Source organism: Cladophialophora yegresii, assembly GCF_000585515.1.
Source record: "Cladophialophora yegresii CBS 114405 chromosome Unknown aczIN-supercont1.4, whole genome shotgun sequence".
NCBI classification, from domain to species: domain Eukaryota; kingdom Fungi; phylum Ascomycota; class Eurotiomycetes; order Chaetothyriales; family Herpotrichiellaceae; genus Cladophialophora; species Cladophialophora yegresii.
The window spans coordinates 269201-295591 of NW_006913048.1; the positions used below are offsets into that span (position 1 = coordinate 269201).

General features: G+C 53.4%; 9 protein-coding genes across 9 annotated transcripts; 4 read left to right on the top strand and 5 right to left on the bottom strand.

Moving 5' to 3' along the window:
• Positions 1 to 36: 36 nt before the first annotated feature.
• A1O7_05403 (uncharacterized protein) lies at positions 37 to 1680 on the bottom strand (the record flags this gene model as incomplete). Its single annotated transcript, XM_007759413.1, has 3 exons — positions 37 to 737; positions 785 to 875; positions 925 to 1680. The coding sequence occupies 3 exons, from the start codon at positions 1678 to 1680 to the stop codon at positions 37 to 39; spliced, it is 1548 nt and encodes a 515-aa protein (XP_007757603.1).
• An 823-nt stretch (positions 1681 to 2503) lies between these two features.
• Positions 2504 to 4258, bottom strand: A1O7_05404 (uncharacterized protein; the record flags this gene model as incomplete). The annotated part of the gene is made up of 2 exons (XM_007759414.1): positions 2504 to 2791; positions 2843 to 4258. The coding sequence occupies 2 exons, from the start codon at positions 4256 to 4258 to the stop codon at positions 2504 to 2506; spliced, it is 1704 nt and encodes a 567-aa protein (XP_007757604.1).
• Positions 4259 to 4985: 727 nt separating this feature from the next.
• Positions 4986 to 11699, bottom strand: A1O7_05405 (DNA polymerase epsilon catalytic subunit A; the record flags this gene model as incomplete). The annotated part of the gene is made up of 1 exon (XM_007759415.1): positions 4986 to 11699. One exon carries the CDS (start codon positions 11697 to 11699, stop codon positions 4986 to 4988), a length of 6714 nt encoding a protein of 2237 aa, XP_007757605.1.
• A 303-nt stretch (positions 11700 to 12002) lies between these two features.
• Positions 12003 to 12663, top strand: A1O7_05406 (uncharacterized protein; the record flags this gene model as incomplete). Its single annotated transcript, XM_007759416.1, has 2 exons — positions 12003 to 12348; positions 12404 to 12663. The coding sequence occupies 2 exons, from the start codon at positions 12003 to 12005 to the stop codon at positions 12661 to 12663; spliced, it is 606 nt and encodes a 201-aa protein (XP_007757606.1).
• Positions 12664 to 12800: 137 nt separating this feature from the next.
• On the bottom strand, positions 12801 to 13475 carry A1O7_05407 (uncharacterized protein; the record flags this gene model as incomplete). The annotated part of the gene is made up of 1 exon (XM_007759417.1): positions 12801 to 13475. One exon carries the CDS (start codon positions 13473 to 13475, stop codon positions 12801 to 12803), a length of 675 nt encoding a protein of 224 aa, XP_007757607.1.
• Positions 13476 to 14015: 540 nt separating this feature from the next.
• Positions 14016 to 15669, bottom strand: A1O7_05408 (uncharacterized protein; the record flags this gene model as incomplete). The annotated part of the gene is made up of 3 exons (XM_007759418.1): positions 14016 to 14285; positions 14335 to 15454; positions 15506 to 15669. The coding sequence occupies 3 exons, from the start codon at positions 15667 to 15669 to the stop codon at positions 14016 to 14018; spliced, it is 1554 nt and encodes a 517-aa protein (XP_007757608.1).
• Positions 15670 to 16480: 811 nt separating this feature from the next.
• A1O7_05409 (T-complex protein 1 subunit zeta) lies at positions 16481 to 17971 on the top strand (the record flags this gene model as incomplete). The annotated part of the gene is made up of 1 exon (XM_007759419.1): positions 16481 to 17971. One exon carries the CDS (start codon positions 16481 to 16483, stop codon positions 17969 to 17971), a length of 1491 nt encoding a protein of 496 aa, XP_007757609.1.
• Positions 17972 to 18570: 599 nt separating this feature from the next.
• A1O7_05410 (CAMK/CAMK1 protein kinase) lies at positions 18571 to 20085 on the top strand (the record flags this gene model as incomplete). The annotated part of the gene is made up of 6 exons (XM_007759420.1): positions 18571 to 18625; positions 18676 to 18756; positions 18810 to 18847; positions 18896 to 18986; positions 19039 to 19369; positions 19425 to 20085. The coding sequence occupies 6 exons, from the start codon at positions 18571 to 18573 to the stop codon at positions 20083 to 20085; spliced, it is 1257 nt and encodes a 418-aa protein (XP_007757610.1).
• A 2286-nt stretch (positions 20086 to 22371) lies between these two features.
• Positions 22372 to 24435, top strand: A1O7_05411 (uncharacterized protein; the record flags this gene model as incomplete). Its single annotated transcript, XM_007759421.1, has 1 exon — positions 22372 to 24435. One exon carries the CDS (start codon positions 22372 to 22374, stop codon positions 24433 to 24435), a length of 2064 nt encoding a protein of 687 aa, XP_007757611.1.
• Positions 24436 to 26391: the final 1956 nt, after the last annotated feature.

Sequence of the window (26391 nt, forward strand, 5' to 3'; positions counted from 1 at the left end):
CGACCTGTTCCACGCCAATTATCAGGACGGGGTTGCTTATTTGACGACTAGCGACATCCTACCTCTCCGGTCCTTCTTGACTTCCAGGACTTCCTCGCCGCGTCTCTCGATGATGACCTCGCCGCGGGGTGATGGAGTCCTCTCGCGGACACGCTCAATCTTGACGACCTCGCCGCCCTCGCGCTCGTAGCGTCTTTCGCGCCTTAGTTCTCGGCGCTCCGCCTCGAGTCTGCGGATCTCTTCTTTAATGTTGCGCTCGCTGCGTTGAGGCTTGCGATCGACCACTAGCGCAAGAGGCCCGACGTGGACCGAGTTTGAATCTTCAAATTCGTCACGGGTGACTCTTCGCTCGATGATGGTGGCGTCGTCGCTGTCGAACGAACCCCGGCGATGAGACGTGGCGTGAGAGCGATGCGTTCGTGCAGGCGAAACGTCGCGGATGACCTCCTTCTTCTCCACCACAGTCTCTCGCACAACCTCTCCCGGCGAAGAACCGCGCCGTGAGCGTCTCCGGGAGCGTGACCGGTGAGCCTTGGGCGATGGCGACCTAACGGACAGGGCATCCCAATCACGTACCGATCGGGGTGCATCTGCCAGTGGAACAGTGTCGATCCTCTCGACCTTCTCCATCTTCTCATATACCACATCACCACCGTGAACACTGGGCGCCCGCATGCTGGGTGCTGGATTTGACACCACAACTGGGGGCGGCGCTTCGATCAAGCGAGTCGTGGTAACTGCAGCCTTCAGCATATGTCTCAGCGTCTTGATGGATAGTACTGACCTTCCCTCTCTCGGTATTCCTTACTCTTGGTGAAGACCTCGTCAATGTTGTCAGGGCCAAGAGCCTTTTCAATGATGATGGTACGTTCGTCCTAGTACAGTCAGTGTCATGGATGTCCTCGCCCACGGACTGTGTCGTACCTCTTCGTAGTACGGGTATCCTAGATCATATAGCACTTTGGTATGCACCAGTCTTTTCGGCATGCGTGTCTTGCCACGCCGTGGGTATGGCTTCTCTTCAATGACCTCTTCTTTGCGTTCTTCGATGATTTCTTCTCTGACCGTGCGGCGGTCGGGAGACGGGCTGTTCCTTTTCCGTTCCCTCACCCATTCGCGCTCCCGATATTCGCGGAAGCCATCGTCGCCGTAGTGATCTGGATCTTGGACTCTGACTTCATCATAGTATTTCTCATCGTATCGCGGATATCGGCGGGGTGAAGGCGCGCGGACAGGGATCAATTCTCGGGGAGGAGGGGCTCGACGAGGACTGTGAAGCTCGTCGTAGTCGTCAAATCGTCTCGCCGGCCTGCGGTCGAAAGTGTCCAAGCTGGATTGTCGCCGGAGGATGCCTGGTCGGGGAATCGGATCCGGTCTCGCTGGCCTCTCCGGAGCATAGGGCACCATCTGACCACGCTGCGCGCGGGGGTCATAGTAGTCGGTCTCCTCGAAGTATCGGCGCTCGCTCGCCCCTCGAGGGCCATACCGGTCTTCCTCGTAGAAGCGCTGTTCTTCGTAGACGGGGGCGCGCCGAGGAGGGGGGTAGTCAGGAGCAGGAGGAGCAGGAGCACGGACTTCCCGCTCCCGAGTGAAGCGCTCAGCATCCCAGCGCTGTGGAGGGGGGTCGCGGTAGGCAAGGTTGCCGTCAGAATATCGAGGATCGCCGCGATACCGAGACATGGTCACGCTGCCGATCTGTTCAGATTGACGCCCTGGAATGGCCGATCGAGGGCGAGAGACTTTGTGAAGTAAGGTTTGGCACCGGAGGGGCAGTCAGGCTGAATCGGTCAGATCAAGTTCGACGCTTTCCGGGCGAAGTCGTGGCAGGTGTGACAAGAGACTGTCTGTTCAAAAGTCCAGAGACGACCAATATGAAGACTCCTGCCGCGCGCGGGCTGCAGTAGCAAGATGCGACAGGTTACACCGAGACGCTGATGGTGGGAAATGGGAGTGGCAGTGAGTTGGGCCGCTGATGACGTCGCCGTCCGGTGCAAGATTGAGTGGCACGACTGGCTCTTGGGCATGCAAAGTCCCCAGCCTCTTCTCTTCACATTTCCACCTTCCCCCGAGCACTAGAGACTTGGGCAGCTTGCGGACACACTCCATGCTCAGTACTTTTCGCACAGCGCAGGGACGAATCGTCTGCGCTTCCAGAGGCACCAGAGTCAGTTCACCGGTTACTCTAAAAACACTGCTGCGCAAGATCTGATAGAGACAATTGATGCGAGTCAAGAACTACAGCATGGTCTGAGCAATGTCAGCCCTCCTGAACTTTGGTAATTGTCTCTGTCGAAATCTGTCGAAAACAATGCATCTGTTCCGACCCATGACTTTGAATATCGCCGATCGCTCGCAATGAATCAACTTCGCCGTCCGATGATACCATGCCTCGCGCCAGATGCTCATGCCTGTCGTTCAGTCCCACCCACAAGCGTGCACATCCCCCAACGCCCAGCAGTAACAAGTGCTTCGTAATGGTAGCGCCGTGTCATGATGGTACAGGTCAAGTCTCCTTTGCGTTTGTGCCCGTCGTGGCTCCTGCACTGCCACCTCCCGTCAGCTTTGCTGCTTGGACTGCGCCCATCTTGTGAGCCCAGCCAGGAGCAGGCTGTGGTCGCCGAACCGTGCGGATTTCGTCGGTGGAGATGCCCGGCACGCGGATGTTGTACTGCCGTTCAAGGACAATTTGGATATCGCGGAGTTCCAGACTGGCCGAGCCACGCAGCTTGGCAAGCTTGCAGGACTGGGACACCAGCTCATCCACGAAGTCGTCGGCAATAGCAAGGAAAATCTGGCATAAGTTAGGCCATGAGATTGTGGTCGTGGAACAAGGACCACTTACCTCTTCGGCTTCGGGATCAAGCTGCTCCTCTGGACCGGGGCCGCAAACCTCACGCACCAGCTCGTTCAACTTCTTCTTAGACAGGACCCTTCCGTCTTCGCTGGACTCCAACACGTAGCCAGGTAGTGCTGTAATAGCGGGTTGTGCGAGTTGCCCCGGCAAGCCTACACCAGCACCACCAGTCAAGGTTGGCCGAGACGGCGGCATCTGAACCGGTTTCGGATCCGGCAGCTGTAGATTCTTGGTGATGTGCGGAGTCGCGGTCTTAACGCCGTTGATGCTGGTGTTGAGTGGGTGAGGATGCACGCCAGAAGAGGGCGCGTGTTGGAGAGGAGGCATGGCTTGACCGTGATGTGATACTGGACGAGGCGCGGCAGAGGTATCTCCTGGGGGTTGAGGGAACTGCGCTTGAGTCGCAGACAAAGGCGTCTGCTGAGTGACTGCACCTGCGCTCTGGCTGGCAGTGGGTGCAAGTGCGGTCGGACTGCTTGCTTGAGCAGCGCTGGCTTGGTTACGTGCGGCAGAAACAGCACTGCTGATTGAATGGGCGGTGGGGCCTTGAACGCCTGGTGGCATCTGAGGTGCGGCAGCCGTGTCTGTCCCTTCACCTCCAGGCGCGTTTTGTTTCGAAAACTGGTGTTGTGGTTGCGCATTGCGGAATTGTTCTTGCTGTTCATTGAATTTCTTCATGAATGAAGTGCTCTCAGTCACCGCTCGGTCGCATTGGGCAATCTTGTTGTTGTACACGGCGGTCTCTTCTGGCGTCAGCGGATTGCCCGCTGCCTGCCGTTGCTGAGCTGTTCTATGAAACTCGGCCTTCTTCTGTTTCGCAACTTGGAGTCTCTGCATCGCCTGGCCCAACCTGGCCTTCGCCTCGCGCAACCATACTTCAGCAGGTTCTGTTCCCTTGTTCATAGCTGGGGGATAGTAGAAGTGGTGCTCGTTTACCTTGCGCTGGATCTCAGGTAAGAGTTGGCTGAATTGCACGGCACTACCTCCAGTCTGACTGGAGGGCGCGCTTGTTAGCCCTTGTACAGCTTGACCCGCGGGTTTTGGTGCTTGCGCCTGAGCCTGAGCCTGAGCCTGAGCCTGGGCTTGTGCCTGGGCCTGGGCCTGGGTCTGTGCCTGGTTCTGCGTCGCCGCTTGTTGTTGTGCCGCCTGTTGCATCTGTTTCCGGACCTGCCACTGTTTCATGCCAGCCATCAACTGCTGGGACGTGCTGTGCAGCCTCTTCAGTGCTTCTTGGTACTGAGGGTCGGTAGGCTGGGTGGTGTTCAAGATCTCCCAGTACCTCGTGACTCCTTGGAAGAACTGCTGTTTCTGTTGAGGATTGAGCTGCGGTAACTTGTTGACCTGCTCCGGTCTGATCAGATTTGCCTGCTGTTGCGGCGTCGGTTTCTGGGCGAGGTTGTCCATGATGACAGCGTCGTGGGAGGGAGCAGAGAGACTGAAGGGAGGTAAGACTGATGCAGGAATCTTATATGTGGGAACGTGGGAGTGTGTTGACGGAGGGGGAGCGAATGTCACCGGCTACGTCGCGAAGTATTCCATGCCCAGTGACATCCAGCACCAAACTCTGCACGGCAGGAAGACAAAGAGCAGAGAAAGAAGAAAGATCAGGATCAATAGATGGCAAGCAGCAGTCAAAGATATTTGTAACGTGTCGTCCGGTGTCGAGCCGCTGGATAAAGATGATGAAGAGAGAAGCAGGACGACACGCCCCGCCTACGAAGGAACGAATCCGACCTTGGCGCTCAGCCTCGCCGTCGTTTTCAGCCTTGCAGGAAACGGCACGTCCTCCACTACTCGACCTTGTGCAGGCTCGCAACATGACGAACTGCTCAACATATCTGCTTTTCGACTATTCTACCTTGCGAGAGTATCACGTACTAACTAGCGGATGTGGAGGTGGGCGCATCTCAACAGAAGCGAGAACAGTTTCAAGCGTCGACGAACATTGGGAGGTTGGGTGGCATCAAGCTCATGGTCTTCAATCAACTCGAAGACTGTGTGCAGTCGCATCATATCAACTCCAGTCGTTGAGATGCCGCATCTAAATATCGCTGCCGATACAGCGCCCGGTACCTTTGGCCATGCTTTTTATGACAGCCAAAGTCACTCCAGAACCACCATCCTTCGTTGATCATGAAATCATGCACATCGTTTTGACGCCTTCAATCACACCAGTCAACATCTTCAGGCCATAGGACTGTGCCACTCGCGCTGTCACGCTCAGTTTGTCCTTGACATCTCCCAGCTCCACCGTGCCAACCCAGTGTCCCCCACATGAACAATGATCCGCGAACGACGAATCGTCACTCTGCAGTACACCACATTTCTTGCATTTGATGTCCTGCATCTGCCACCGGAGCAGCATGGCTTGGATCCTTGCGATGAGTTCTTCCTCAAGAACGATCCTGTTGAATTCTGTCCCACAGCTGTGGCACCTCCAGGGTTTATTGCTCACTTCTTCACCACTCTCGTTGACACTGGGCAAGACGTCTTCGTCACGACACAGATCCAGATCTCTAGTCGCAGTGCATGTGTCGCAGACGAGGCCTTCGAAGCGGAGAGCCGCGCTGGGATTCTCGAAGCGCGCTTCCTTACTGAATTCGCGGACGTCGAAGAGGGCAAGGAGCTCTTTACGGAGCAACCGAGCTTCGAGTTGAAGAGGCTTCGACAAGGAAATGATCTGCATGAGTGACTTGACCAGCTCCAGCACAGGATCACGAGGATGCCGTGGGTCGCTTGATTCGAGTGTGCCGCCAGGGAGAGAAGGGAATGTCCAGTCGCTGGCAAGTTCTGGATGAAGCAATTCTTCGCGTTGCCGTCGGATCAGGTTGGTGATCTGCTTCTTCAGCGGCTTGGAAAAGTCGTCCTGCAGAACTGTCGTTACCTCCGTGCTGGTGGGATCTTCGGTCAAGCTGATAAAGCCAGAGGGCAATTGTGTGGCTCGAGGTGTGAACGGAGTACCATCAGGGGGTGGTCTCTTCAATTTCTGCATCAGTTCAATGAAGATGATCACCCAGTCCTCGAAACTGGGCTGCAGTGACACTGGCAGGAATTGTGAGAGCTGCCAATGGACCACAGTCTCCAGGCTGGAGCTGTTCGTTTCTTCTGTGACTGTCGAGGTGCCTTTACCGCCGTAATTGTATGCGTCATACCAGAGCAGAATGTCCCAGTAGTCCTTGACCTCCAGTCCCAGAAAGTGGAAGAGAGGCTTCTGTTGGATGGACTTCAGGATGTACTGCGAATACGCGTAAGCATTTTCCACCTCCTGCTTGGATGTCTGCAGAAGCAGTCGTGTCGGACTCGCAAATACCACATGTGAACCGACACGTCGCAAGTCGGTAATGAGTTGTTGCATAGCCTTCTTGGACATCATCTGAATGTAATAGTGCAGGTGCCGGTCGTAAAGAGATGAAGCTGGCGCCTCTACCCATCTGACCAAATGTTGAACCATGACATCCGCAAGTCTGTTGCCATGACAAGCTTCTGCCCACCATGACTTCACCATTTCGCGAAGAACTTCCAACGCAGCTTGTGCAAAACCACCATTAGATTTGACCACGTTCGAGTCAAGCGGGTTCTCTTCGTCAGCTGCCGGGTTAAAAGCAATCGACTCGGCTGATCCCTCAAGCTCGTTGATGATGGACGAGGTCAGGATGGTGTTGATAGCCAAGTTCTGCACCGAGATATCGACACACACGGAAGTATAGGCGCCAGGATGGTTGATGGAGGGCATCTCCACCACCTCGGTCAGCGGGCCTAAGATGTCGTCGCGTTCGTGGCCGGCGTGATCGGGACGAGGCTGATCAGACCACCACAGCACTACGTTGCTTCTCTGCAACCGCCTAGCGTAGGCCAAGTCGATGAGGAAACGAGGATCGTCCTTCTCAAGATTGCACAACGGCACGTCACCGTATCGCGCAAGCTCGATCAGATGCGTCAACCAGCCAGATACATTCAGATAATGGGTCATAACCTGTTTAAAGGCATGGCCCTGCCAGCCCAATGTGGGTAGATCCACATCGGCTTGTTCGGTGGGCAAGTACAGTATCGGGAAATCCCTCATGATGCGGACATCGTGCACCAATTGGTTGTGCGAGGCGGTCTGCAACAGAAGGATCGTCGGCTTCGTTGCGTCCGAGCGCCATTTCTTCAAAATGTCGGCCAGCTCAAGATGTGCTTTTCTTTTCGTTGCCACTTGGGACACCTTGAAGCTGATGCTGGGCTGATACCCGAAGACACTTTCAACCAAGCCGTCGTCTTGAAGTTTCTGACGGTAGTGTTCAGCATAAATCTTGTCGGCGTTGGGAAGCTGAGCGTCTCGCCCCCGGTTCAGAACAATAAGGTGAGCTTCTGGCTTGGTTGTCGAGAATAGTGCAAAAACATGTCTGTCCCCCACTGCGACGTGGTACAGGTAGATATAGCCTAGAGAGGCTACATCTTCCAGGTAGGTAGACTGTGTACCACCTCTGAGGAGGGCCGACAGGTCAAAACCTTGGTCAAGACCTGTCCCGAGAACACCTTTCTGACTGTCATCAAAGGTGCACATATTCCCCAACTTCAGCAGTGCTCGCATGAACAGCGGAAGCTGCCGCTCATAGACGCCTTCGACACTGGGGTGGTTGCACAACAAGGAAATCAACTCCGCTTCCCGCAAATAGGTGTCTTCGGACATGGTCAGTTGAAACAAGTGCACCGACTGATGGCCATTAGGCAGTGCGTGATTGACCTTCTCAACATCACATCCTGGTATTTCCACGTTAGGGAGCTCTTCACCCTTCAGATTGAGATACAGTGTCCGGGGCACCTTGACGGTTAATGGTTGGATCCTTTTGCCAATAAGGACGAAAGCCGTTACTTCACCTGGTGCATCGCCTTGACGCAGCTGGAGAACATGCCATGTGTTGGTATACATCATCTCGGCCTGGTTGCGGAAAAAGCTGCCGATGGAGTCGCCGGCCACGTTTGGCCTCTCCCCGTACAATTGACGCCGGCGGGCTCTTGCTTGCTTCTGTAGCTTCCACTTCTTCTTCTGGTGTTGGAGCCAGCCCCCATAGTCTTCATCGATTGCTGGAGATGTCAATGCAAGGGACGCAAGGGGATCAACGAGAGGTTGATTTGCCGATTCCTCAGCTTTTCGCTTTGGAGGCTTGAGCGGATGTACCGGCGACTTTAGCTGAGAACTCAGGGCGTCTTCAATATCTCCTGTCGCGGGAAGCCGGTGGTCCAGCAGATTGACTGACCGCTCAGCAAGCGGGCGCTTTTCGAAGAGATCATTAATCTTCTTCTGCTTGAATTTGTCGTCCTTCGCCATGATTCGTTTCTGGAGCCAATCCGGGTGGGAAACACGCGGAACGGGGTTTCTGACCTTTTGCAGAGCAGCAGGGATCGTGATGAGCTTCTGAATGACAGAACCAAGACGCTCGAGGTAGTAGTCCCAGTCAATGACGGTCCTTGGATCCATGTCCGCAGGGTCGTCCTTCAGCCACTTCCGCAAAAAGAACCGTTTGACACCATCGTCGGCTGAGAAGATTGCGACGGGAATGGCCCGTTCCGTGACGGGAGTGTTTCGGGGCTTCGCCGAGATGATGTACTTGCAGTTCAAACCTTTGTCCTTGATCATCTGGTCTCCTAGAAACTCGGCTAAGCGCTTCGCCGTCGTTATGGACGTGGACTTCTGTGCCCCATACTCCTCCAGGGTTTTGGCCATGCTTTTGTTCTCACAGATCAAGTCGATCAATTCCTCGTCCGCTAGTGTGGATCCGTGGGAATGCAGAACATCAAGCCAACGGTTAGCGACTCGAGCCACCGCTGCATACGTTTCTGCCAAGGTGGTCCCTTCCAGGAAGAACTTGAATATCTGAGTCTGGAAGATCTTGATAAGCTTCAATTCACCCCGTCGCTTGACCTCAAACCCTTTCAATTCTGCAAGGCTGCCATCGTGGTTGAAGACAGCATAGCGTTTCTTCAGATTCTTGTCCTCTTCCTTTGATGTTGGCAGAATCATGGCTTTGTAAGGACCGTCGACTTCGAAGAAAATCGAGTTGTCGCTGTGCGTCTCATACCTGAATGTGGTTGGATCGATAAGTGTCTGATATTGGTGGTTGGTATATTGTGCATGCACCAAGTGATTAAGCATCACGCAAGGATATGAGATTGCCATCTTTTTCCCATTTTTTAAAGTGAACACCACATTCTCCGGAAAAGTCGCGGGAAGCATGCACCAGATACCATCGGTGTCCAACTCCAATGGTCGCCCAATTCTCTCGACGAGCTCTCGAGCCATTTGAATGATGTGCGCTCCTGTGAGACACGTAACGCCTGCCATCTCCATGGAGTACCACCTGGATCCTTTTCGCATGACGTAGCCGTAGAAAGAGTTGAGAATAACCTTATGAGCCAGCTGTAGGGAGTCGAAAAGCACGATCATTTTCTTGGCTTCCTCGACCTCATGCGAAGGCGCTCCCGATGACTTCAGTGCCTCCGTCTTGCCTTTCCAGACTTTCTGTTTGCCCTTGAAGTCGTAACGGCGATCGCGGAAGTCCCGCACGGTGTCGACATAGAAGGGGTTTTCTCGTTGGCAGATGATGGCTTCTCGTTCAATGGTCTTCGAATCGTGGATCTTGTGGTATATCTTTTTCGAGTACTCCTGCAACCGTTTCCGTACCATGGCAGCTTGCTCATCCAAAGACAATTCTTGGAATGTCCGTCTCGGCGCTCTGGGACCTCTGCCGGGGAAAGTCTCATTCGCCACCGCCCTGCGAATCATGTTGTATTCGTCTCGTTTGCTGGGCAAGAATTCGCCTCTCCATGCCCAGGGCAAGCGTCGATCGCATGTCTTCCCAGGGCGGTTGAAGTCGCAAGCCGCGCAGTCAGATTCTGAGATCATGGAGTCAGGCTGAAGCCGATTCGTTGTCATGATATTAGGGTACATCGACGCCACGTCCAAGTGGTAGATAAGGGGTCGTTCGTTTCTGTTGGGTGTATGCTTCAGGTTATTTAACTTCTCAAAAATCTGCGCTCGTACTTCGTCATAATTCGTAACGTCTTCAAGTGATTTCTTCTCCTCAACAGTGATGCAAAACTGCAAGGCTGCATCGAGATCGCGAATAAGCTCATCGATGGCGGTAGTGTCGATGGCAAAGTTAACCGGTATGTCGGCTCGAAAGACACCAGCTTCAATGCTCTCCACGTGTCCCCCAACGTATGTCTCTGACTCCAGGAGGTGACCCTCCCAGAAAGCTTCCCGGGGTTCTTTGTGCTTGTTCGGCAAGACGATGCTCTTTTGGTACGCCTGCACCATCAAAAGCATTTCGCAAAGCGTCCCAGTGCCCTTCCGTAGGGTGTCATCAGGGCTTAACGGTAGAATTGTGCAAAGCGAGAAAATGAAAGGGTGTACGTATTTCATGTACAGATAGTAGGTGGCCACAGCGTCGGAAACGGAATACTCTGCCAAGACCTGAGGACGCTCACTGGCATAACGTGTCATTAGCTCGGGGTCGAGTTCATCCGGATCATATCCAAGCTTGGCGACCGTGACGGCTTTTAGGCCTCGACTCCCCTGAGGCAGGTAGCTGTCCCTGTTGACCCAAGCGAAGCAGTCCATATGAACACAGTAGTCGCTTTGGTAGATGTCCTCGCTGTTTTTCCGGAATCCGATCTCGGCGTACATGTCGATCCCATTAACGCTAGCTCTGGCTTCAACAAAAGGCCAGTCGAAAAAGTCTCCGTTGTACGTTGCAATGACAGTAGGTCGGGCTTCCTTGATGTGCGAAAAAAACCGCTCTATGACGGCGCGTTCGTCGGGCTCGTTGAAAATCATAAAAGGCCCTTCATACTCAGCTTTCGGGGTATAGTCGAAGTCCGCAATATCTTCTGATACGATCCCTCTGTTTGTAATGAGAAAACCTTGCCCATCAATCATGTAAGAGACCATCATAATCTGGTCGACGAGCTGGTCTGGGAATTTCAGAGGTAATTTTGTCGTTTCAATATCGAAGGCAAGCACGACAGGATCCGCACGCGTCAAGCGTTCCTCGAGACATGTCAAGGTGACCGTACCGTGCTTGCCTTCGACCGTGTACCATTTTCCGATGCGGATGTCCTTGTCAATTGTGACACGAACGTGGTAGGGAACGTCATACTCTCGGATGTCGACAACGTGGTCGCTGGCCTCGGCAATCGTGTTCGGCCTAGTGTCGTAGGCTTGCTCTTCATCGTAGACGTCAAAGCCAGCCGTAGCACTCGCCACCTCGGCATATGTGTCCATTGCGTTGACCTTCTCTCTATTCTTCTCTGCAATGGGCATCACTGTTCGTCGAACGGCCAACAAATCGGACACGTTGGCAAAGGTGAGCTGCAGGAATGTTCTTTTGTAGCCAAGGAGGTGATTGGGCATCTGCAAGTCTTCCTTTGTGACCCGATTGACAGCCTTGACAAGCCCCTCGAACATTCTCTTACACCATTCTTCCACTTCGGCTTCTCTCCCGCGCTTGACAGCCAGCAAGAAATATGGATCGTACTCGACAGCCGCTTTGAAGTTCTCCCCATCGTCGCCGATGAAGTAGAAATCGACACCTGCGCGGCCTCCGGGTGTTTTCGAGTCCTCGATAGAGGTGCTGTGCATGTTATAAAGCCAGCCAACTCTTTTCTTTCCGGAGTCGTACCGGGGGAAGCCCATGGCCTCATCGATGCTGTTGGCATGCCGAATTGCCTCGATCTTCTCATCTTGAGACGTTCCTTCAGTAGCGCGCAGCGAGGAAGCATCGACCGTTTTCGTTCGTTTCCGCAAGGTATTCTTATTGAATTTCACATTTGAGCCATAGCGCGAGGGCTTGCGAACCGGCATTGCTGCGGAAGCCGGGCGTAGAGATACTGATGGATAGGTGTCACAATGCCTATCGTGGATGTCTAGGCATGCTGATATTATTTGCTCCGTAGCACCTGGTCGAGAGCTTCGTGGTCGTGGGATGTTGGTCAAGGTGGATGTCAAAGTCGGCGGCGGACGCGTTTGGTGTTCACGCGTCTCAATTAACGAAGACGCGTTGCGCTTCGGTGGATCATTTGAGTACCAAATGACGGTAATTTACTCCACCACCAGATCTCGCCGCAGCTTTTTCGAAGCACCCGCTCTCGGCAGCATTCATTCAGCATGGCGGACGACACACGGCAGCCAGATACCGTCTCTAAAGAGGACGCGGATCAAGCAGATACACGCGCGCTTAGGCGACCCAAACCCAGGCATGACTTTCCGAAGACTCAGGCTGGAAAGATGTGGGAGGTCCTGGGCAATCCTGCAGAACCGGCAAATGCGCTGCCCGGAGGAACATACAACTCAGCCGGCGGAAGGCCTGTGGACGTGACCTGGAAAGATGCTTTCAGCTTTAAGCATGAAGGGAATGGCTATGCGTGGTATCAGGCGCCATGCGCAAGGGATTCATTGTTGGTCGGCATGGGAGCAGGAGGCGCGGTGGGTGGTCTGAGATTCATTCTGAAAGGTGCTGTACTTGTTCTCGGACATGGTTGTTGTACCTCTGAACTAACTAGTGGTAGGGCTCTCCTCCATGTTAACAACCGCCAATTTCGCTGTCGCTGGCTTCGTCCTGTCAGCTTCTGGAATGTACTATTGGTGTGACCAGCGACGCAGAGAGGAAGCCCGAGGGATGGCCCTTGCTGTTCAGGGCATGAAGATGTTACATGAAAAGAAAGCTCGTGAGAAGTTGGCTGCGGAAGAGGCTGCTCGAGCGGCGATGGCTGCGAAGGCCGAGGAGGAGGAGCGTAGGCGGAAGCAGCAATGGTATAAATTCTGGTGATGGCAAGTGTGTCTTCCACATCAATTATTTGCATGGCGAGGCGTTTCAGGGATATGAGGATGGAGCGATCGGGCTTGGATCCCGGGTGTGCATACCGCCTGGCTACTGATAGAACCCGGGTGATGAGATGGCGGAGTTTAACCATCTTCGAAATGGACGCGAACGACCTTCCGAGGGGAAGACTCCATGGGTGGTGCTCCCTCGCCGTCGTCGAAAAGACGCTTTCTCCTCTCACTCCTTTGCTGCCTTGCTTCTCGAGCCTCTCGATTTTTGCATTCGGTGAGTTGCCGTTTCCGTTGCTGTGACCTCGTCCAGGCAATGGCCGCTGTAGGTCTGAAGCCAATCCCATTGATGCCATAGCCATCGTCGTCGGGATCGTCGGGATCATGACCAGTTATCTCGGAGTCATGCCAAAACTCGTCAGATAGCCCGCCGGTGAGTGGAGGGGACTTGGAGCGAGAATGGATTCCTGGCGATATCGGTGGTGAGGGCTCACATTCGGAAGCGAGCATTGATAGACTCTGTGGCCGTTGCCCACTTTGGTGCGATGCAACAGGCCCCAGCTTCATAGGTCCCTCATTTGGTTGTTCCGTTATGGCGTCGGTTCCGTAAGCCGAGTTGTTCGTAGCGTCTTGACTTCGCTTCTCGAGTTTGCCATGAATTTCCAAGTCCTCAAATTGTCTAGCGAATTTTGTTCTCGGACTCTCGACATGCTCCTCTAGATCGCTGTCTCCAAGCAATCGAGATGTCAGGCTCTTCGTGTCAAGCGGCAAAGTATGCCCTCGTTTCCTCTTCGGCGAAGCGGCGCTCATGTCAATGGGAGTTGTGGGGCAATTGAAAACGCTGGAACGTACTCCGTACAAGGTCATACGGACTGTGCTGTCAACCGCCGCAATCCTTTCCCATGATGCGTAAAACTGGGTAATTGCGCTGGGTTAACGTAGGACAGGTGAACCAGCAGGAATAGTCGGCAAGGGAAAAGAGCGTACTGGATGAGAGTACTCTGAGGTGATACAGATACTTTGGCTGAAGGACCGTTTCGCGGATAGAAAGTTCTCACGGTAGTGATTTCCTTGCGCCTCGATGGAATTTGTCGTCCGTCTATAGGCTTATCTACGTCGTACAACCGTAGAGACATTGTACTTCCAAAGCACGATAGATGCAGTCTTCCGCGCATTCGCCAGCCCGATGCCTTTATTCTCCACAATCTTCGGTGGTGCTGACTACGATTGACAGAGAAGATGCAGTTGGCTGCGTTTTCGATAACAGGCAGGGAGCAATGGTCTCCAAGCAGTAATGGAAAATAACACCACCTCCAGCGCCGTGCATTAAAATCATTGCCCAATGTCCCGTCATTCCTTGGACTTGGACTTCTTCTTTTTCTTCTCGCTCCGCTCATCGTCGGGCTCACTTGCTTTTCGTTTCTTCTCCTTCTTCTCACTCTTGTCGTTATCCTCTGGCTTCGAAGACTGCTCCTTCTTTTCCTTCTTCTCCTTCTTCTTGTCCTTCTTCTTCTTCTCCTGGCTCTGAACTGACTTCGGCTCCACATCGAACATCTGGGTATCTGGTTGTTCGGGTCCATCAATGTCTATGTCCGCAAGAACTCTGTCCATGGCATCTTTCTGTTCGAACAGTTAGCAAGTAGCTAGATCAGATGCCAGGCAAACATACCATAGCGACCTCGTTTTTGGTGGGTTGTGCACCGGATGAGTAGAACTCCAACCTTTCCTCTACTTGTTTCTTCAAAGCCTGACCAAAGACCGTGGACGGTGTTTCGGAGAAGTTGTCAATCCTTGAGGCGATCGAACACTTGTTGGCAAGAAATCGCGATATCCTCCCCTTGTTCTTCTGGCCAGCTCTCCCAATAAAGGATGAATGATAGAGGAGGCCATATTTCGGTGTGTTGCCCTTGGTCTTCAACGCTCTGAACAACGCTTTCTCGGCTCCCAGGATCTGAACGGTCGAGGCAGGATACTTTGAGAGATTCGTCAGACTGCCAGCATGAGAGATTAAGCGCGCGCCCACAATTTCCCCAATAAGAGCGGCAAGGTTTGGTGCAACCACGCCCATCTTAGAAACTAGGTAGCTGTGAAGAGTCTTTCGGTAGTTGCCAAGACTGACCACTCGTTCCGCAAAGGTGGTAACATTCTCCATGTCCGAAACCGAGATTTCTTGCCCCATGCTGGTCTTCGCTGCATCGATTATGTTCTTTGCGATCTCCTCGTCATCGTCCACGACCGCAGCAAGGTCGTGTAGACTTTCAGGGGACAGCATCCTCTTATCTTTGACAAACAGTGCGACCTTGGCATACTTGTGATTCTCCGATACAATCTTGATGAGCTCAGGAAAATGCCACGAGTACCACTCACGGACTCGCATGGAGAACGTGTTGATGGCTTTGTCGAGTTGGTCGAGGATTGCGATGGCTTGAATGATGTGATTGTCATTCTTCTGTACGGAAAACTTGACTTTGGCTCTGGAGTATGCGTGGCCTAAACCGAGCTGTGCAGTGCCGGTGTCGCCTTCGCGTAGTTGTTTGAGCAGTTTCTCGGAGTGTAATCTAAGCCCTCGGAGCATATCCTGTACAACTTCTGAAGTGTCGCCCGTTTGGCACTCTACGTTGGGGAAGACGGCCTTGATGCTGCCAGCGAGAATCTTGTCTGAAACTCCCAGCGTGACTTTGTTCTTCTTTCCAGCCTTTGGCAAATTGAGTTCCAGAAAGGACCTGAGATAGTCGGATGCGATGCCTTCAGAGATGTCGTTGAGTTCGGAGAGGGCTTGCTTTCCGCTCCTAATGCATCGTTAACAGAGTGCTGGCAAATATCGGCGGGTGCCAGCGTACTCGAATGGTAAGAAACTGACGAGGTCGACCATCTTGCCGAACCGAGCAAGGTCCTGCACACTGTCTTGGACTTCCTTCAAGCGATTGCCGACAGTATCAGGTTGATGAGAGACCTTGAAGATAGAGTACCCCATTGGGCCTTCGTGTAAGAGGTACTCGGCCATGGCGCAAGTGTCGATTCGTGCGGAGTGGGAAAGATTGTGTGCTTGACTGTGGCGTCTAGCAGCAAAGTGCGCGCCGGTCGCGACAAGACTTGGTTATGCAACAACCAACCAGGAAACAATAGGTACGGCACATAAATGGTGACACGTCAAGGTCGCTGCAACACCTGGTGCGAAGTCGACGAAAATTTGGCCCAGAAGATTTCCTCCGCAGCTTGAGGAAGTGATTCGGGCGACACCTTCACTGATCCGCTGACAAGGGCTTGGCGAGCTAACTCAGTTGGGTCTAATAGCGCTCACTTCGACTTGCTACGTACCCGCAAGGCCACAAGGCGGGAAAGCAAAGAGCCAGAGCAAGGCTAACTCGAGCCAAGCGTCTTTAAGGGAATCAGTCATTGTGTGAAGCAGCGATTCAGGAAGCAGAATCACTGCGGAACAACCACAGGAGACTGGGAAACTGGCAAGGAGCACACCTGAATCACTTGGCCCTAACCCAGGAACGGTTACTGCATCGGCGTAGAGCCTCGGGGTACTTGCCCGGTATAACAATGCACTTGGTGGATCCGCGACTTTGGCGCAAAATAATGTTGCAAACCGTCCACCATCGCATGTTCATTTAAAGTCCAACAAAGATGTCTGGTAGGTGCTTTGGCTTTCTTCGAGGGTTTCCCACTGATTATATACAGCCGTACAACTTCTCAATCGAACAGCAGAGAGCAGGCGAAGAGGCGAGGCTTTACGAGTCAATATCAATGCTGGTGAAGGGCTGCAAGATGTACTCCGGTCGAATTTGGGCCCCTCGGGCACCATCAAGATGTTGGTGGACGGCTCAGGCCAGATCAAACTCACAAAAGACGGTGCAGTTCTCCTGAAAGAGATGTCAATTCAAAATCCCACTGCGACTCTCATCGCTAGAGCCGCTACGGCGCAGGACGACATCACAGGCGACGGCACTACCTCCGTGGTATTGATGATCGGAGAACTTCTCAAGCAGGCAGACAGATACATTCAAGAAGGGTTGCACCCTCGAGTCATCACCGACGGCTATGAAATCGCGAAAACGGAAACACTCAAGTTCCTTGACAGCTTCAAGATTACCCGCGACATTGACCGCGATCTGCTCCTCTCGATCGCGAAAACCTCTCTATCTACCAAGATCAACGCCACCCTCGCCGCCAAACTCACTTCGTCTATAGTCGATGCCGTCCTTGCCATCCAAAGAAAACCCCAGAAACCCGATCTTCATATGGTTGAGATCATGAAACTACAGCACAAACTCGCATCAGACACAACATTAATCCGGGGCTTAGTGTTAGATCACGGAGCAAGACATCCTGATATGCCTAAACGAGTCGAAAATGCCTACATCCTGACCCTGAATGTGTCTCTCGAGTACGAAAAGTCGGAAATCAACTCAGGGTTCTACTACAGTAGCGCCGAACAACGGGATAAACTAGTCGCTTCGGAGAGACGGTTTGTGGATGAGAAGTTGAAGAAGATCATTGCATTAAAGAATGAAGTTTGCGGGTCCGACCCGAAGAAGTCGTTCGTGGTAATCAACCAGAAAGGCATCGACCCGCTGAGTCTAGACGTACTCGTGAAGAATGGCATACTTGCCCTGAGACGGGCCAAGAGGCGGAACATGGAGCGACTACAACTCATTTGTGGTGGTAAAGCACAGAACAGTGTGGATGACTTAGATCCTTCAGTCCTTGGCTGGGCAGGTCTCGTGTACGAGCAAACGCTGGGCGAGGAGAAGTACACCTTTGTCGAGGAAGTCAAGGACCCAAAATCCGTCACACTGTTGATTAAAGGCCCCAACCAACACAGCATCACCCAGATCACGGACGCTGTTCGAGACGGGCTGCGAAGTGTCTACAACGCCATTGTCGACGGCTGTGTGGTCCCTGGCGCTGGATCGTTCCAAATCGCTGCTGCGGCACATCTCAACTCCGAAGAGGTTCGAAAATCCGTCAAGGGTAAAGCCAAGTGGGGCGTTGCCGCCTTTGCAGATGCTCTACTCATTATCCCGAAGACCCTCGCTACAAATTCTGGCCATGACATTCAAGATGCTCTAGCCGCATTGCAAGATGAGCATGCAGAGGGCAATGTGGTCGGCTTAGACTTGGTGACGGGAGAGCCCATGGATCCTGTGCAAGAAGGCGTCTTCGACAGTTTCAGGGTGCTACGAAATAGCATTGCGAGCAGTCAGGGCATTGCAAGCAATCTGCTCCTATGCGATGAGCTGTTGAAGGCGAGGCAGATGGGCAAGCAACAGGCGCCGGGAGGAATGGATGGAGAATAGTGCAATGATACCGCAGGAATAGAACCACGAACGGGAGGATCAGAAGAGGATCAGCTCTCATGCATCAGCCTGGCGTCTTGCGGCCACGAAAAGGAATGATACTCATGTACTGTCGCTGCGAATAGATGAGAAGCCTCCACTGCAGAACTGTAATGGACCAAGGCGCGCAGGGGCGCGGCACTCCCCCGGTGCATATCCACCCTTTCCCCGCACTGCTGCCCTTATCGAAAGCGCAGGGATTGTTGGTCGATAGAGGGGTCCGAGTCCTTAGCTGCGGGCCAGCCGACGTATGCGGTGCGTTCCAAACTCGACACGTACCTGGATCTCTCAGCTGAATAGACATATTCTCATCTGCCTCCATCTGACATTTAACCGGCACGTTTGCTGGAAAGATTTCTGTCGTCGATCGCTCTGCCTTGCTGTTTTGCGCACTACGGCGCGGTTCATCGTTCAGGCTCCGGTCGTTGTAGATTCCCCTTTCTCCTACCTTTTCGACTCGTCAGCCGGACCCGGCCTCGCTTACCTGAACTGCGCTACCTCAGTCAGACCACCATCGGACGACCAGAGGGTCTTGGAGGACTCAAAGTCGCAGAGCCAATATGGCGACACAAGGCCAACAGAAGCCACAGGTCCAGCCCTGTCGATACAAGACTGGTGCATTGTTATACTGGATCGCACGCAGTGCATCTGCTGACTTCTGGCAGGGAAGACGCTCGGCGCTGGCTCATATTCGGTGGTCAAGGAATGCGTTCACATAGACACAGGGAGATACTATGCTGCAAAAGGTGGGCGTTGCGTCGGTGACAATGCAGCAGCAGCCGTACTCACGCCATGGCAGTCATCAACAAGCGGCTAATGGCTGGCCGAGAGCATATGGTAGGTTCACAACAATTTGCCCAAGTCACCTCTGACAGACGCGGACAGGTTCGCAATGAAATCGCTGTACTTAAGCGAGTCTCGGTGGGACATCGCAACATCTTGACCCTCGTCGACTATTTCGAGACGATGAACAATTGTATGTTGTTACGCAGAAGGTAGAGTGAGGGTCTCGTCTGACAGTGGCGTAGTGTATCTCGTAACAGACCTTGCATTGGGAGGAGAGCTCTTTGATCGCATTTGCAGAAAGGGCTCTTACTACGAATCTGACGCGGCCGACCTGATCCGCGCAACCTTGTCCGCAGTCGCCTACCTCCATGACCACGGGATCGTTCACCGAGATCTGAAGCCCGAGAACTTACTGTTCCGGACACCGGAAGACAATGCCGACCTTCTCATAGCAGACTTTGGACTGTCAAGGATCATGGATGAGGAGCAATTCCACGTCCTGACCACAACATGTGGCACGCCGGGCTATATGGCTCCAGAGATCTTCAAAAAGACAGGTCACGGCAAGCCAGTGTATGTGCGATGGATACATGTCTTGTGTGTATCTTCTTGCTGATCTCTATTATAGTGACCTTTGGGCCATTGGCGTGATAACCTACTTCCTTCTCTGCGGTTACACACCCTTCGACCGCGATTCCAACCTCGAGGAAATGCAGGCAATACTGGCAGCCGATTACTCTTTCACACCGCACGAATATTGGCGGAATGTGTCCGAGACGGCCAAAGAGTTTATCAGGCGTTGCCTCACGATCGATCCGCGAGCACGCATGACCGCGCATCAAGCGCTGCAACATCCTTGGATCAAGACGGATATGGACGAGACTTCGCCGGTCAAAGGTCCTGGCGATGGCCAAGATCTGCTCCCGACGGTGAAGAAAAACTTTAATGCAAGAAGGACGTTGCACAAGGCAATCGACACGGTCCGAGCGATCAACAAGCTACGGGAAGGAGGTGGGTTAATGGCCGGACACATGGACGGTGCTATGAGTGTGGATCCCAAGCCCAAGATTGAAGACGTGAATGGTAGTAAAGTCATCAATGCACAGGGGCAAACGGTCCAGGGCGAAGAGGCAAGAGGTCCGCAGCAAGGTGATTCGGACGCCATGGAGATCGACTCCAGAGGTAACGGGCACGGGCAAACTGAGGAGCAGATTCGACGGCAACAACAGAAGATCCAAGATACGGTAAGTGGTATGTGGGGAAACCGGCAGGCCCGCCGGGGTGTCTAGGATTCAGCCTTGCAGGCGACCGTCTGGGCATTTTCTGGAAACAAAGCTCTCCATAAGGAGCTTATCTTTATGAAGTGCAGGAGAAGCCAAGATCTGGTACGTGGCGTTGCTGGAAGCGAATGCCTCCTGTATGAGTTCGGACAATGATATCTGTGGCCGGGATGTTTACAACTTGATGCACGCTTTCCAGCACCAGCGTCTATTGCAATCGCCTCACCAACGAGCGAATGGAATAGAATGAAGACCACGATTAAGAGACCTGGCTTTCCCCGGTACAATTATTAGGAACATAGTCGTAACGACAGTCGGGGGCGGGTACGTGATCGATCTTCCCAAAGAAGTTCTCGTTCAAGTAGGGCCTGGCCAGAGAGTAGCGATCGGGGATGGCCATTGGTTGCGGCGTGAATACTCGTACTGGTATGGTGTTGATGCAGGGGACTCGTACAGTAACAGGGAGGGAATCTGGAATCTCTCCTGGGTTGTGATCATGGCATGTTGCATGTGCATATGGTGGCGAGAGCAGAGCGATCGTCGCCCAGACTGTTGAGATGATATCTCGCTGACAGTCGCACCAACGTCGAAGTCGAATCTGGTTGTCATACGAGCATGTTGCTAGAAGACATCAAAAGGCATGCTGGAGTGCAGCGAGATATTTGCGATGCTCGTCTCTCGTCTTGGAAACCCATCCATTATGCCTGCTGTCGAAAGCGTGGGATCCGAACTTTCGGGCAACTGAGACCTCCTCGTTGGTGGCGGTACTTGCATAAAGTCATGACGAGACTCGTTGGTAGCAGACACCCCATGCCCGTTAGCAATGCAGTCTGAATCACAACGGCGGGAACGGTGCTGCGCGATGCCTCGATCTATTGGCGTCTGCCCTCGCGAGCGACAGCTGTCAGGACCTCAAGAAGGTGTCAATCATGGCTAGGTGCTCGCCTTCCTGGCTTTATCCTGCCGTCATTGACGGCTATATATCCCCGCCGACATCTGCGTCCTGCATGCTCCCCATGAATGATCCTCCTCTGGCAGGATAAGTTGCGCTCCTTCGCCTCTGCCTGCTGTACCACTGTGGCTACCACGCCAGCAAATAATCGACGGCGGCGCTCCTTGCACCGTACAGGTCAATCTGACGTTTCACATGCGACCCACTCGCTGCTCGGTTATCGATGCTGAGGCAAACTGTCCCGCACTTGCGCCCGGCTTCCCAGATCCTGTCCAGTTGGACTCTCGCTAGCTAGCCTTTGGAGGCTCTCCAGGGGTCGCTAAAGCAAGAGGTGCCCCGGCATAAAGTCCCCCGTGTGTGGTTGCCCGGTTGTGCGGCCCTGCCACAGCCACTAATTAACCAGCTTCCCAATCCTGTAACTTGTTTCACAATCCACTCGCAACTCTCTGCAAGCGAAACACCCACTTCGTGCAATACCTCGACGCATCTTTACCACCAAAGGGTCGGCACGCGCAGGAAATCTCAGGTGGCAAGTCCAGGGACGGCTGTAGAGACAGTTTACCTGCCAGGATCGTGGATAACGTCCAAGACCACCTCGTAACGGCTCTGGCGTTTCCTGAGCGGTGGTGAAATGGAGCCCTACCAGGTCCCTTTAACCCCTGAAATTATCCAGTGGCTGCAGCCGATACAGGATCCAGGGTCCTAGGCGTTAGCTACAAGCCTACGGCGTACACACACATTAGAACTATCCGCCCCAAACATCTCATGTTGCGTAACAAGTCGCATATCCGCTTGAAGCCGGATCGCTTTCAGCAAATCTAACAGCCAACAATCACTTGCATCGTCTTTTGCACCCGTCTCGAGGTCCAGACGATCCGAACTCGTCGTTCTGCTCAAGACCTCTACAACACCGTGCAGCTAGATAGAGTTTGCCCTGCTGCAACGATCGGTAGAGCGCATCCAGAAGACTGCACTCCGGTTAAGCCGCTCTCGAATCAGCTTGCGCTCACCTCCTCCTCACTCATCCCTGAACGTTTGATCATCAGGAACCACCATAGACTCGAGAGCGCAGGTGCCGCTGCCAGTGTCAAGCAGGACCAGGTGGCATCCCCCTTCCGCCCCGTGGCGCCCGCAGTTCAATACCGCATCTCGCGTAGCGCTCGTTGCACTTATTTGTAGGTAAGCCAAAGCCAGCACGTTGATTCACCTATTGTTATCTATTTTATCAGCTTTTGTTCTCGACACTCCAAAACTCTCCCCACCTTCCTAGTCATTCTACGCCCTCTGGCCCGGCGCCTGTTTTCTACGTCCAAAAGGATATGCACACGCACTAACAGGCGAAGATGACGTCGCGAAAACGACCGGCGGAATCACATCCTGATGGCGCTGTCCGGGCGGCCAGCAAATCGTATTTTGTCACCCCGCTGCCGAAACCTCTGACCTCCGATAATCTCAGTCCGCCACTCAGCCCGTCTTCGACTTGCGGCTGCCAGAAGCTCGCCGGCATGGATCGACTCGTCGCTCTGTCGCCGACGCCGACCGTCGTCCTCGACAGAGACTTTGACATTATTATCATGTCCTCTTCTTGGAGGCGGTTGGCCGACATCGACCCCGAGCAACTTCGCGGCAAGAACTTTCTAGAAATTATCGGCGACCTGCTGCTGCCCACCGAACACCACAACATCCTGCAGATGATCCAAGACGCCATCGCAAGTCGCAAAGAACAGAAATCCGAGCCCGTGCCGGGGATAGCGACGCCCACTTATTGGCGCATTGAAGCTCTACCGATTCATGACGGCGATGACCTCCTCTATGTCGTAGTAAAGTGCCAAGACGTCACCGAGGAGATCCAAAAAGCCAAAGAGCGTTCCGCTCAACTCGCGTCCGCAGAGACATTTCGGACGCTGGTCAGCACGCTCAGAGATTACGCCATGTTCATGCTGGATCCCAATGGCTGCATAGCTACCTGGAATACTGGAGCCATGCTTCTTAAACAGTACAAAGAAGAAGAAATCATTGGAAAGCATTTTTCAACCTTTTACAGCGAAGAGGACCGAAAAGCGCGAAAGCCCGAGAAGGAACTGGAGGTGGCTCTCCGGGAAGGCAAGGTCGAGGATGAGGGCTGGCGCGTCAAGAAGGACGGCTCTAGATTTTGGGCGAACGTCATTATATCTCCTGTCTACCGAGACGGTGTCTTGACGGGCTTCAGCAAAGTCACGCGAGATCTGACGGAACGAAAAGCCGGTGAAGCACGGTTGATTGCTGCTTACGAGGAAGCATCAAAAATGAAGTCGGACTTTTTAGCCAACATGAGTCACGAGATCCGGACGCCTATGCACGGCATGCTTTCCGCCCTATCGCTCCTAATTGATACGGGTCTCACAGAAGAGCAGAAGGAACTGACCGATATCATTGACGAGTCGGGCGCCATCCTCCTACAGGTCATCAACGACATCCTCGACTATTCGAAGCTGAGCTCCGGCTCCTTTTCCATAAACAAAGAGGTCATGAACATTTCTGACATAGTTGCCGCCGTACGACGATGTTTCAACATTGGTTCTACCGAAGGGTTAAGATTTGAAGTCGATTTGGACCCCCACCTGCCGGCCTTTGCTCAAGGAGACCCTCTTCGATACCGGCAGATCCTTCAGAACCTGGTTTCGAACGCCGTCAAGTTTACTGACAAGGGCTACATCCGCGTTAAAGTAGCCGTCATTCGTGAGGACGAAGCCACGTTCGAATTGAAGACAGAAGTCATTGATTCGGGTATCGGCGTGAGTCAGGAAGCCGAGAACGTCCTGTTTACTCCATTCACTCAGTTGGACAACTCCTCCACGAAGAAATTCAAGGGCACGGGACTCGGACTCTCCATCTGCAAGAGCCTGGCTGAGTTGATGGGCGGTAATGTCGGGTACTTGGAAAACCCTTTGCACAAGGGCAGCATTTTCTTTTTCACGACAAAAGTTAACAAACTTGAAGTGACGCCAGTGAAACCCCTTGCGAAGGCCGCGCCGGATGTTGAACTCAGGAAATTGGCCCATACGAAGCATCTGTTGCTGGTTGAAGACAATGCCATCAACCAGACCATCATGGTTCGCCTGTTGCGAAGCTTTGGGTTCGAAAAGGTGGATATAGCTGCCGATGGCGCGGAGGGTTTGAAAATGGTCACACAGAAACCGCTGGCATACAGTCTGATCCTGATGGACATCTCCATGCCTGTGATGGACGGTGTCACGGCTACCAGGAAGATCCGTGCCGCTGGGCATGCCATGCCCATTGTTGCCATGACCGCCAATGCCCTCAAAGGAGACGAAGAAGCATATCTGGCCGAAGGCATGAATGACTACATTGCGAAACCGGTGGATCGAAGGTTGCTCATGGAGTCGTTACTACGTTTGCTGGGTTGAAACGCTGCTAATGAAACACTGATCAATCCCAGTCCAGGACAAGCGTACTGCGCATCCACGAAAGCGGATGGGAAATTAGGAAAATCCCTCGTCTCCCAGTCACATCTGCGCGCGCCGAGAACGATCCTTAGTCAAAATTCGAATCGAGCATCCCGTGGAAGAACGAAACCCGTGACCTTAGCGAAAGGACGTTCGGAATTGGCGGCGTCGTGAGATAGCACTGCGCGGAGAATGTCTCTCGGGATTTCGACCGACAAGAATGCTGGGAGAACCAGTGACGCCGCCACGAATCGAATCAGCCACTCGAATTCGAGATCGGATGTCTTTGGAAAGGACTTACCCAGTATTGCGACCTCAGAGCAAGAGAATCACCAACCAACATATGTGATGGCGGCAGCGCGATCCAGTGATCCGCCCTGTGCAAATTCTCAACACCGAGGCCGCGACTTGGGAGTGGCATGTCAGCCTGTTAGAGGAGACTCAAGGGCGCACGACAGACAGAAGGCGATGCGCTACCATGCAGTGTCAGAGCCGCCTTCCTTCTGGGTCTCAGGGAGAAGCCATCCCCTGCGAGTACCAGCATCAGCCGAATCGACGTTCATTTGTCTTCGCACAGAAGGCTCAGAAGGTCAAATCGGTCAGTCGTTTCGACGGCAATCCACTTCCGAAAGCACACAGTCTACAACTCGAGCCTGTGTGGGATTTGGCCCCGGTGATACATTCTCCTGTTCGGTGATAATCACCAACATGGGATGGCACCTTCCTCCGCCTGGTAGAGCTTCTGCGACGACAAGGCGCCAAGGCACGAATCGTGTGATGCGAGCATTCGGCTAAGTTTCATCTCCGCGACTGGGTTACGTCGGACTCCATCCACGCACGCCGCGCTCCAGTAATACGGAAAATGGCCTTCCTGGCTATGGCGAAGCCGATACGACACGATCCACAGCGTTTAACGAGGTCCTTTGTTGGCCGGCCCCTCCCAGCGCAATGGGTGATAAGAGAACGGAGCAAACTATCCGCTGGGCAAAGTTGCATGGTCTCGTCGTGGTCATATCAACTTGGCGCCACAGGAGGTTGCATACACTTAGAGCCTCCCCGTTGCACGTTTTCTTAAACAGTACACAATGAGGATACTGATTCTTCTGAGCGCTGGCAAGCTTCCATGACGGGTGGCTCAGCGTGTGCTGTTCAGGTTCAGAAGCGCAGACTGGAGCCGCACTTGCATTTACACGGGGACAAGTCATCAGAGAGCAAATGGTTACACTCAACGCATATATTGCCAACGGCGCCAGGTATGGCTCGAGCGTCCACCCTTCAGGCGTCCCTGCTCGGTCGGACCCGTTGATATGAGCAGATTCATACCAAGGTCCGAAACTCTATTCAGCACAAAGAGAACGAGACATGGTTTCAGGATCAGTCTGTCTTGTACGTTGTATTTGATGGGCCAGGCCGATACTGAAATCCCCGGCCTAGACCCCTTGTAAGGCCGATGAGGTGAATGGTCCACGACTGCGATCAGAACACCAGCCAGTGTAGCGCTTCATCAGCTCGGAGAGATAGATGGGGTTCATGGACAGTATCTCTCACTGAATATTAATGAGAAGTCGACGCGTTGAGGTTACGAGGGTTACTGAGTGCTTCGGCCGCTGTGGCCCACCGTAGAGACCGTCGGGTGCAACGGTCGAGCATTGACCTCGGCAGATGTCAACATCTCTCAACGTCCTGACTCGGTTGTCAATCTGACACTGCTCACTCCTGTGCAAACGCTCATCAAGCTCCTATACTGTAGCGGAAGGGTTTACATATGCCTTTGATCTAAACGCAAATCAAGGACACATTTCATACCAACAAGCCTACCACCGCTCATGTTCCCGTCATACCCGATGCCTTTGCCGTGGTACACGTTTCTGACTGACCAAACGAATGTCAGAAATTAAATGGACACTGTCAGAAAGT